This window comes from Gopherus flavomarginatus, chromosome 2, assembly GCF_025201925.1.
Source record: "Gopherus flavomarginatus isolate rGopFla2 chromosome 2, rGopFla2.mat.asm, whole genome shotgun sequence".
NCBI lineage: Eukaryota > Metazoa > Chordata > Testudines > Testudinidae > Gopherus > Gopherus flavomarginatus.
Window position 1 is genome coordinate 234,995,161 of NC_066618.1, and position 12,346 is coordinate 235,007,506.

General features: G+C 43.8%; 1 protein-coding gene across 18 annotated transcripts in view; it reads right to left on the reverse strand.

The window, feature by feature from the left end:
- Nucleotides 1-12,346, reverse strand: part of ASPH (aspartate beta-hydroxylase) — a 201,058-nt gene that overhangs the window by 11,036 nt on the left and 177,676 nt on the right. For 16 of the 18 annotated variants that reach the window (XM_050940775.1, XM_050940774.1, XM_050940764.1 and 13 more), the window contains 3 exons: nt 5,702-5,837; nt 4,752-4,843; nt 1,009-1,142 (listed from right to left, as the gene is read on the reverse strand). In XM_050940775.1, coding sequence (XP_050796732.1) covers nt 1,009-1,142; nt 4,752-4,843; nt 5,702-5,837 — 362 coding nt within the window. Of the gene's footprint in view, nt 1-1,008; nt 1,143-2,839; nt 2,946-4,751; nt 4,844-5,701; nt 5,838-12,346 lie in introns of those variants that run through there. The other 2 variants (XM_050940773.1, XR_007772620.1) reach the window with 2 other exon arrangements.

A 12,346-nucleotide genomic window follows, 5' to 3' on the forward strand; every position in this document is an offset into this window, starting at 1 on the left:
TTTTTCATCACTACACGCATCTCCACAGAAGCAGCATGCACTCAGATGCTGTCATAGGCGTGTGTATGCTGTAAGAAATATACTAGTTCTCTGAAAATTCCCAGTGTAAACAATAGAACTCCTGGGGGGTTGGGGTGGTGGGGGGTTCTGACTAAGAAAATAAAAATCTATAAGTGAAAGGCAAATTTTTGCAAGTTAAGATAATTCAATTGTTTAACTTTAACTTAAGTTTTATATTTTTGTGGTTTTATTTATAATGCCATATTCAGGCATCAGATGCTACAGTTTGGTCTTCCATATGTTTCTCTGGGGATTACGTTCCCTGAGCTCAAATATCCAGCTATTGTTTTTTAAGGTGAGCAAACGGAGATTGAACAGGTCTGCAATGCAATGTAGGAGAGCAGTTTTCCTTCTTAACGCATTTTAAAATGAAGAAAACTTTTTATCAAATCCACATATTGGGACAAATCCTCTACTACTGTAAAATCAGCATAGCTTCACTAGCTTCAACTTCAATTGAATTGAAGTCAATGGAGCTATGCCAATACATACCAGCTGAGGACCTGGCCTATATGGGCAGACTAGAGCACTCTGTATCCACAGCAGTAAAGAAGTAAACAGAGCTGCGGTGAAGAGTCTAGATTTTGCTGATCAAGATGACTGTTCTCGAAACAGAGGAAAGGGAAAAATGGCATAACTCTTGCATTCAACTGGTAAATGTCATTGGATTAATGGCCTGTGATTCAAAGCCTTTGACCTATGGACACAATTATTAAGAGAAAAATGGCCTTGACATGAAAGAGCAGTGTTGGCTCACTGTATGACAATAAATGTATTTATTTGTAACAAGTTCTAGGGACCAAACTGCTTGTTATATATTTTAATTGAAGACCCCTTTGCCAGCAGCCCACACACATCAGTATTGTCTTTTTTGTTTTGCGGGTCACATCTGTAAGCAGGTGCAATCCAATTTTTTAAGCCTTAGGGAAAAGAAGGAAACAAACATACCTGTTCTCCTCGGCACATCGAATTCTGCAGCCTTCTTTTGGTATAACCAAGCCCAAATGCATCCTCAGCCTACAGTTAGTAGGCCCTGTGTGAGGCCAGACATGAGTCCCTGGGTGCATGATGGAATACTTGATCTGCAAACAGAAATACAATTGTTGAATCAGGTCATTTTCACTAACGTTCTCCTAGAAGAACAGAACTTTACTACAGCTGATTCAAGATGAGCCATGACAGCCCAACATTGCAGTACGCAGTGTTGCCGCAGCTGTGTCTGACCCCGGATATTAGACAGACTAGGTGGTGAGCTAATATCTTTTATTGGACCAAGTTCTGTTGGTGAGAGAGACAAGTTTCTGAACTACACAGAGCTCTGCTTCAGGTCTGGGAAAGGTACTAAGGCTATGTCTACACTTCCACTTATGTCAGTATCACTTATGTTGCTCAGGGGTGGGAATAAACCAGCCCACTGAGCAACATAAGTTACATCAACATAAGCGCCAGTGTGGACAATGCTACTTGATGGGAAAGCTTCTACCACTGATGTAACTACCAGGGCTCGTTGGGGTGGATTAATTATGTCAACAGGAGAGTTCTCTCCAGTTGGCTTAGAGCAGCTATCCGAGAGATCTTACAGCAGCTCAGCTGCATTGGTACAGCTGTGCCACTGTAAGCTTTCCAGTGTACATCTGGCCTAAGAGTGTCACAGCTAAATACGAGATCGAACAGATAGTTAACATAAGTCGTTAGTACCTATCCTAAGGGATTGTTGAAGGGGAAGTGGTGCATTAACCCCACTCCAGTCATAGGGAGGTAAGGAGGGCGGGAGAAGCAGCTGTGGGGAGGGTTACTGGGTTACAGATTGTTGTAATGAGCCATAAATCCAGCCTCTTTTTTAACACCATGATTTTTTGTGCCTAGCAAAGTTATGAATTTAAGCTCAGAGGCTTATCTTTCGACAGTGTTGTGCACATTTCCTTTCAAGAGGAGGACTGACAGGGCAGGTATAGGGTGATTACTTGTGAAAAGTGTTCACCCACAGATAATATGGTGGTGTTGTCTTCTCGTTTTCTTGTGTGAGTTCATCGGAGAACATAGCGATAGTCTAGGGCATTTAGTGCACTGGATGAGTCCACCACCTGTTGTGACAGGTACGTGTAGGACTCATGGATTTTGAAAGTTGTGTTGTGTGGGGTGTTGATCATTGTAGCCATGAGGCTCTGTTTGCAGGTTTTACATCTATTGCTTAGCAGGGGCTGGTGCTGCTTTGAGTTGGTGTGTCTCAGTCTGTGGGCAGCTTGCTTCTGATGATGAGCTTGGAGAGGTTGGGGAGTTGTCAAGGTTCAGGAAATATTTCTTTCAGGATGGGTCCCCATTGAGTATGGGTTGTAGTTGTTTGATGATACCCGTGTGGGTTCCAATGTGGGGAGGTACATGACAACTGCGGGTGTGCTGTCAGAGGGGGTTTTATTTCAGTATTGAAGTAGGTATCGTGGAACAGGCCACCCAAATATCCCAAGAGAATCTTCTTCAACACAGAGATAAAACCCCCAGCAACTGCACACCTACTGTCCCACACTGGAATGCATATGGGGTATCATCAAACAACTTATGCCATACATATAATTCATAAGTACTGTACCACACATACATTATTAATATATAACATCCATACAACTGCATTAAAATAACATTATGTCTGTAGAGTCAAGCATTCAAAATTTAGGAAATGTCAGAATTAAATTTGCCCATGCTACTTTATTCAACTCCGTTATAATATGCAATATGATATAATCATTATATGGTACTACACACTATTTTTTCCACAGGATCTCTGCCTCGTTCAGTGAATGGGTAGTTAATTATTCAATATTTCTTTTTTATCCTCATTCAGTGTGTGTCCCCAGACTTTATTTAATGCACTCCATCCAAACCCTGTGCTGAATACAAAAATATGAATTTCCATACAGGTGTTTCTACAGTGCTCTCCTCATAGTATCTGAGTGCTTCAAAAACATGAATGAATTTATTTTTACAACATCCTGTGAGTGTATAACTCTATTTTATGGAAAGGGAACTGAGGAACAGAGAATTCTTTAACAGGGTACCAAATGGGAGGAAGCAGTAGATGTAATATAGCTTGCTTTTAATAAGGCTTTTGACACAGTCCCACACGACATTCTCATAAGCAAACTAGGAAAATGTGGTCTAGACTAAATTACTATACGGTGGGTGCATAACTGGTTGAAAGATTGTACTCAAAGAATAGTTATCAGTGTCAAACTGGGAGGAAGTATCTAGTGGGGTCCTGCAGGTCTGTCTCAGATCTGGTACTGTTCAATGCTTTCATTAATTACTTGGATAATGGAGTGGAGAGCATGCTTACAAGACTTGCAAATGACACCACACTGGGAGAGGATGCAAGAACATTGGATGATAGGATTGGAATTCAAAACAACCTTGACAAATTGAGAATTGGTCAGAAATCAACGAGATGGAATTAAATAAAGACAAGTGCAAAGTACTACACTGCGGAATGAAAATACAAATGCACAATAGAAAATGGGGAATAACTGACTAGGCAGCAGTACTCCTGAAAAGAATTGAGGGGTTATAGTGGCTAACAAATTGAATATGAGCCAACAACATGATGAAGCTGTGAAAGAGATTACTATTCTGGGGTGTATTAACAGGAGGTAACAGTCCCGCTCTACTTGGTGCTAGTGAGGCCTCATGCAGGTTACTGTGTTCAGTTTTGGGTGCCACTCTTTTAGAAAGATGTGGACAAACTGGAGAGAGGTCAGAGGAGAGCAACAAAACTGACAGAAGGTTTAAAAAAACCTGACCTATGAGGAAAGGCTAAAAAAATGGGTATGATCGTCTTGAGAAAAGAAGACTAAAGGGTGACCTAACATCAGTTTTCAAATAGCTTAAGAGCTGATATAAAGAAGTGATCAAATATTCTCCATGGCCGCTGAAGGTAGGACAAAAAGTAATGGTCTTAATCTGCAGCAAGGGAGATTTAGACTAGATATTAGGGAAAACTTTCTAACTATAAGGTAGTTAAGCACTAGAATAGACTTCCAAGACAGGTTGTGGAATCCCTGTCATTGGAGGTTTTTAAGAACAAGTTAAACAAACACTTATCAGGGATGGTCCTGCCTCAGCAGGGTCCTCTTCAGAGGTTCTTTCCAGCCCTACATTTCTATAATTCTTTAAATTTGGAATGCTTGACTTTGCAACCCTAACATCCTTTTAATGCAGTTTTTGGATGTAATTTCTAATTAAAACATTGAAAAAACAGACATTTCATCCTGTAGAATCATCCTGACACAGCTCGGGTCATCAGCTGGGTCTGGACATTCAGATCCTCAACTAACTAACTAACTGGTAGCAGGAGCAGACTGTTACCCTCTATGTGAGCCAGGCACTGGGCAGGGATGAGATACACACTTTGCCAGCATCCTGCAGAGAGTCTTAAAGTTGCCTTCCAGAGGCAGAAACCTGAAGAAGAGCAAATGGAAGTGGCACTACCACCTGCCTGCCTTGAGGTGAATCTTGATGCTGACCCACAAGCCAGATTTGTGCAAGTGGGTTTACTTTATAACTCCCTGAACCAGTTTCAGTGGATCTGGCCCACTGAATGAACTCTGCTCAAGTCAGTGTCCCCTATGTGTACAGCACGTGTTGGCATCACCTTGCCCCACCCTCTTGGATTGCAAGTAATGAAGCATATCAATAAGTACCTGTCCTCTTCGGCACCCTGTAGCCTCAGGGAATCTTTCCAATAAAGCACATGTTTTATGGACGCCTTTACAGGTGTTTTCATTTTTTCTTCCTAACAAAACAAATTGGCAAGTGAAACACTATATAAATAATCTCTACACTTCCCACTCAAATAAGCATGTTTCATCCAAAGATTTCAAAGAGCTTCCTACAAAAGCCAGGTAAGTGTTACAGTTCCCATTTCACAGAAGCAAAAAGAGGATAGACACTGAAACTGAAGCAAAGAGAGATGGCTTGTAATATCATTAGTTTAATGACACCCTGCTTTTAAATCATTCGTTTAGGGTATGAGTCATAAGATGATGAATGAGGCTCTATGGGGAAAAAGAGATGTGACTCCCATCAAGACAAACTATACCTCAGTATTGAAATGATATATTTCAAAGTTCTTTCTAAGTTGTAAATCCCTACACTACTTAAGGTTATTCCAACACTCAGGCCTCCCACATCATAGCCCAGAGAAAGAGCAGCTGGCTTATTAAAACATATACTGTAGCTCATATAGTTTCTGAATGACAGAATTGCATCTGGTTGGTGACAAAAGATTTGAGATACATTTTTTCCTTCCCACCTTCTCTCCTTCCTCCAGGCTGATTTGTACTTGTGCACTACTGACTTTGCTAGAACAAAATCTTGGCAACCTTGCCAATAGATGGATATTGTGGTGTTAGATTCTGCACATGCTTCTGGGCAATGTGATTTTGCATAAAGAATTCTTGCTCACTATGCTCAGGGTGCAAATACCCAATTTTATTAGCTGCCTTCTTCCACACGCTCAAATGACGGTTCCAGAAATTTAACAAAATAGCACTGATTTTGCAAAGCTATATTACTATTTCTTATTCCAGAATATTGAGTGAACAGAGAGGAGGGGGAAATGGGAAGGAAGATTAATAAATAGGTTACTTACCTTGCTGCCACAATGTGAACTGGCTCCAATCTCCCTTTTCTCGCAGATTCTCATCTTCAGGTAAGAAGAGGCCTTTTCCTTTATCCATTATAGCAAGCCCTTCATCACGAATAAGCTTCCAGTTTTTTTCTAGGGACTGTAGTGAGAACCACCATTATTATTCTGAGAATTTGTGTTCGGTTTTATACCTCTTTAGTTTTTCTGTCTCTCTCTCTCTCCCTTTTTGATTTAACAGCAGTAAAAGCGTTCATCATTGTCAAGTTTCCTTATTTTCAATTTCTGAGAAGGCATATTAAGGCTGTAAAAACAACCATCACATCGTTCTTCAGATTTGATTACTTTTGTATCATAAAAATTTCAATAATCCCCAGCCAGCTCACAGACTGGCCCCTACATTAATTTGCTGTTTTGATTAGCCTAAGGGCTGTGTAACAGATCATTTTATATTGCAAGCTAACAAGAGTGCTGATCTATTCAATCTCAGTACACTAGTACTTGGCATACTCTGGAGACAACAAACCCACTACAATAATCTGAAACTCAAAGCACCGAGTTTTACAGTTCAAAGTGGAACAATGTAAGCACTCTCCTTAACTCTGCAATTATAAGTTAAAACTTCAGTGAGGTCTGCTAAGCTTTATTCGCACGCTCTCCTATTATTGAAAAGGAAGATAATATTTGACTTGAAATTCCAGCAGAGGGATTATATACACACACTCTCTGAAAATAGTGGACAAGTTTAAATGATGAACATCTATCCTCTTTTTATCCAGTATGCATTCAAAACTGAATCACTCTTCAAAAGTTAGTATGCGAAATTTAAAGCTCTACTCAAGCTGCTTCCTTAGGACATTATGTTTGCATAGAATCTTATAAATTACAGAATTAATATTCTAATTGTAGCCAGTAATTTTAACCTTACAGTCATATAGGTGAACACAGTAACAATTGGACCTAATGATACAAAAAGGATTTCTATTTCCCAGCCATTTACTTTGTTGACTGAACCACATTTTGCATGAACAATTTTGCATTTCCCTCTCCAATTTTTGAAAACAAAAGCACTTGTGTAGGAATATTTCAATTAATTTCAACATGCAAAATGGGCTCTTACTGGTACATCTCCATATCATCTGTTTGAATGTGATGGGCTAGATGCAAGGATTGCTGTGCGTAATTCTAAGACCTGTGTTAATGCAGGAGGCCAGAGTAGATAACCATAATGGTCGCTTCTAGCCTTAAAATGTGTGAATCCATGAAATTTCCATTTCAGTTCCATGGTGCATTGCCACTTGACTTTCTTCAGTTAAATGACAGGCAGCAAGCAGATCCCAGAAAATGGATACCTTGATATAACCGCAAAGTGAAGATGTGATTGTAGCATGGGCAGGGCAGGTGCAAGGATATTTTGCGCCCTAGTCGAAACTTTCACCTTTCGTCCCACCCCCCTTGCACATTGGTTCATTGAGGGGTAAACCCCAACGAGCCTTTATAGACCCCAGGGCCAGCCTGCCCAGGGGCTGCTCCCCAGACCAGGTTCCCCCCTCCCCATCCCCTGAACTCCCCTGGAGGGTGCAGAGCCCTCCCCACCCCACCTTGGCCACCCCTGCCCTGAGTCCACACACTGGCTTTGCCCAGCTTGGGCCGCTGCAGCAGCTCGGCAGGGAGGAGCTGCCTTCCGGAGGCACTGGAGAGCCAGAGTGTCCCACTTGCGGCGGCGAGCCCCAGCCATGGAGGAGCTGGTGCGGTGCAGGGGGGCAGCAGCCCTGTAAAGGCAGTGGGCTCCTGCAGGCTGCAGCAGATGCATGCAGAAGCCAGCCCTCATGTGCCCCCCGGCTACCCCCTCGCCTAGGGTTACCATAGTTCAACAATCAAAGAGGATGGGGGGAGAGCCCTGCCCCCATCCACTCCCTCCCACTTCCCACCCTTTGACTGCCCCCCTCAGAACTCCCAACCTCCCTACTCCTTGTCCCCTGACTCCCTCCTCCTGGGACCCCTGCCCCTAACTTCCACGCAGAACTCCATCCCCTGCCTAAGCCTCCCTGTTCCTTATCCCAACTGCCCCTTCCTGAGATCCTCCCTCCCTAACTGCCCCCCTACAGCCCTACCCCCTACCTGTCCCCTGACTGCCCCAATCCTTATCCACACCTCCACCCCCAGACAGACCCCTGGGACTCCCACACCCCATCCAACCACTCCCCACCCCGACAGGACCCCAGAACTCCCGACCCATCTAACTCCCCCCACTCCCTGTCCCGACTGATCCAATCCCTCTCCACATCCCCACCCCCAGATAGCCCCCCCAGACCTCCCGACTCATCCAACCCCCCTGCTCCCTGACTCCCTTTACCATGCCCATGCCGGTCAGACGCTGGCTCCATGTGGAGGCTGCTGAGCTGCCGGGTGCACAGCCCCTCTGGCCAGGTCTGTGTGCCCCCCGGTTCCCCTCTCTCCGCACTCGGGCTCTGCGGTTCCCGGAAGTATGGCTCAGGGCCCCTCGCCCCAGCGGCTCACACTCCCGTGAGCTGCAGAGCCCAAGCGCAGTGAGGTGGGAGCCTGCATCTGTGGCAGCCTGCAGGAGCCCCCCGGGGGGGGGCGCCGGGCCGCAATCTGGGCAGGAGGGCTGGGGGGTGTGGCTGCTCCCCACTAGTGGCACAGCCGTCTTTGCAGGGCTGCTGCCCCCCGCACCGTGCTCGCTCCTCCATGGCTGGGGCTCGCCACTGACGCAAGCAGGAGGCTTTGGCTCTCCAGTGCCTCCGGAATGCAGCTCCCCCCCGTCGAGCCAGGGCACCGCTTTTTGCCGCCACCAACCACTCGGCGCCCTAGGCGACCGCCTAGTTCGCCTAGTGGTTGCACCAGCCCTGAGCACGGGTAGGTATGTTTGTGTTAGCTTTAATTTATCTAACACAGGTAACAATAGTAGTGTAGACATAATGGCACCAGCTAGCAACCTGAGTACATACCCCAGCTGGCTCCGACAGCATGCCAGATTGGCGCCAGTTCTGCTCCAGCTAGGATGCTAAAAATAGCAGCATGGCTGTTGCATCATAGGCAGCTGCTTGGCCAACCACCCAAGCTTGTACTAGGCTGTGTATGCAGGCTGGGAGGCAGACTCCCTGCTGTAACACAGACATACTATGGAGGGACTAGACTCTGATTGCTAGGCCATGCTGAAGTCCATGTCACCCCATCTATACAGATATTATCATCTGTGCTAGCTAGATTGAAACTAATCTGGTTATGCCTACCCAGGCGACAATCAGACCTTCAATTTGAAGCACAGACGTATCTAAAGAGCTTTAGAAACACAATTCCTGGAATTCTCCGGGTTTTCCACAATAAAATGACTGGCTCTTACCAACTCTTTTTTGAGAGACTGTGTAGGTGTGCCAAGATCTAGGAAAATTAGGATTGTACTTCCTGTCTATTGTAGATCTCCTTTTTTCTTTATAGTGACTAGGATTCTCTCTCTCTCTCCTCCACTCCAATATAAGAGATGGTGTTCACAATTACTGTGCTTTCTACTGTGTTCATTCTAGCCTCTTTTCAGGTGGGTTTCACTACAGTCTTCCTGTATACTTAACTCCAACAAGAAAAAAAAAATCGTTTCCCCAAAAAACTATAGGAGCTTTACTTTTATTATTGGGGGTGAGAGAGGAGCAAAAGTCCTAGGATCAAAAATGTTTACAGACTCATTGCCAGCCATACACTGATAAAAATACTTTAGGCCTTTGCTGCTTGGGAATCCAGGAGTATATGAGGGTAGAAAACATCCTTGACAAATGGATGGGCAACAGATGGGTAAATAGAGTGATCAGATGCAAACCCTATGAAGCCCTTTGGAGATTTCACTAGTATGACCTACATAGTGTCCAAACAGATGAGAAAGACTGTACTGCTTATGTCTGATGGGAAAGACAGAGCTGAATTTAGAATACCAGTAGTAATGTAGGTCACAGGCTTCCTAGTTGCCTCCCATGCAAACCTCAATGCAGAGTATTTTATGGATATATAGTTTCATATCATCAGCCTCTGAGATTTTTTGGAAAGGCTAGAATGGAGCTACTGAAGAAAGCGTTGTTAACCCAAGCCAGAATCGGCAGGTGAGTTAACACCACTTCATGTTCAAAGCTATAAAAGGCTGTTGTTTCAAATGAAAATTCTGTCATGAATAACTGATCATCTATTGGCAGGAACAGAGGAAGGAAACCAATGCAGCTTGACTTTATACAGGCCGTAATCTAAAGTAATACATGTCAAGAAAATTGGAAAACTTTAAATAGAGCTGGAGGTGCTTTGCTACAAACTCCTCAATCCTCTGGTCCAAAGAGGAGAGGTTGAGACTGGGCAGTAATTAGATAGAATATCAGCATCAAGCAATTCTTCTATTTGAGCAAGGATCTAATGCAAAAGGTCTGTATTCTGCCCTCCCAAAAGGAGACATTGTTAATCTCTGACAATAACTGGCCCAGCACCCACCTCTTGCTAGCATGAAGAGCATGGGTCTATATCACAGCTTGTACATAGAATCTTCCCTACCACTTCTAGAGGTCTGCAAGCAAAACAGGCCAAAATTCAACTGGAAGGTGCTTGTACTTTCCTTTTAAGACTCTTGTCTCCACAGATCCACAGACAAACTGATTTGAATATAACTGAATATGTCTGCAAAACAACTTGATAATTCTTCACTGCAAGTAATAATCTGTCGCTTATCAGACGGAAAGTAGATTCAGGAACCTGAGCACTGTGTGGAAAAGTTCAAACACAACTTAGTGTTTATCTCCAAGACCCTGGTTTTGAAAACATTTACACACATGCTGAACTTTATCTATGAGTAAGGCTGCGAGTTTGTCATGGAGGCCACGGATTCTGTGACTTTCCGTGACCTCTGTAGTGGCCAGCCGCACCGGCTGCTGCTGGGGCAGTCTAAGGCCACTGCCATCTCTCCAACAACAGCAGGAGTTTGGGTAGGGAGCTCAGGACTGGAAGTTGGGGCATGGGAGAGGGTGAGGGCTATGGGTGGCATTTACCTCGCAGGGGAGGAGCTCCCCAGAAGCGGCAACTTCCCTTGGCTCCTCAGCAAGGGGGCTCTGTGCGCTGCCTCCACCTGCAGGCATCACCCCCACAGCTCCCATTGGCCGCAGTTCCCAGCCAATGGGAATTGTGGAGCCGGCACGTGGGGAGGAGGCAGCAGGCAGAGCTGTGTGACTGCACCTCTGCCTAGGAGCTGAGAGATGACGCTGGGTAGGGAGCTTGCCGCCTGCCCCCCTCAAGGCTGCCCCCTCCCGTGAGCACCCCGGGTGCCCTTTGGGCCACCCTCCTCCCCAAGATTTAGTCAGGGGTATATAGTACAAGTCATAGAGAGGTCATGGGCCATGAATTTTTGTTTACTGCCCGTGACCTGACCATGACTTTTACTAAAAATGACTAAAATGTAGCCTTAACTATGAATAGTCCTGTTGAATGAGTGTTTGCAGGACTGAGACCAACTGTCTTGCTGATATTCTAAGTACTGGCATTTCCCAGGAAAATACTAAAAATTACCATACTGTATTGTATGCATAATTTCAAACAACAGGTTAAGACCAGCCAACTCTTTTGAGTTGTGATCCAATCTTGATTCGAATCAAGAATCCAAATGTGAATAGTACCTTGAGTACAAGCATTTGTTCAATAAGAGCCGATTTCTATAAACCCCTACATGTTTTTTCCTCACTGTCTTTTTCTTAAACACTAATTGCATCTTATTGTTGCTTTACATCTGATTGCACTGTAAATTTTAATTGCAAATACTGTACTACACCCGAGGATGGGTTTTCTTCATTTAATCTTGATTTTTAGAAAAAAAATATTACTGAACACACCAAAAAATCTTCACTCTGAGTTTCCAAAGCCTATTTAGTCTATAACAATCACTACTGTCACAATAATAAATATTGAATGCCTTTGCTCTTTGCAAGACAGGGCTTTCCTTAAAGTCTCCCTACACTTTTTTTTAATATTAAACAGTTACTCCACTTAATTTAAAACTTAATTTCACCATTAAGTTTTAATATTTAGCCTTTGTTTTCTAAACCATTTCAAACCTAGGTGTCAGCACAATCTGCAAAAGGTGCTATTTAGCCACCCAACAATCTTTTCAAGGCCAATTATGGATTGTGGACATGTAGTAGGATAGCTACCTCTTTCATTTTCTTCCAGCTGAGGATGGCTTGAATTTCTTAATTAGTAAAATCCACATTGTCAGAGAAAACAGAGAGCCCATGATCTACTTTAATCAATCATTTCCACTCACTATAGTACATTGCTGGCAAAGTATTACTGAGATCCTTTCCAAATGTCAAAGCTACAGTATAAGGAAAGGACAAAGTTATCTGTGTTGGTACTTATTTAGGACTAGCAAAGATGATTTCAGGATACAAAACAAGTCTTACCTCTTGTACATTTTGAATGAGAACTAACTAATCAGGAAGTAAACATATACTGGAGTTAAACAAAAGTACCACAGAATGGTGCAATGCATCAAAAATATCCTGCAACAGGCTAGCAGAGGGGCAACTAATTGCACCAAGGAAAGGTATCAGCTGCAGAAGCAACTTAGCTTGCTTTATGTTCAGAGATGTATAAATTTCGAGACTGAAGAAG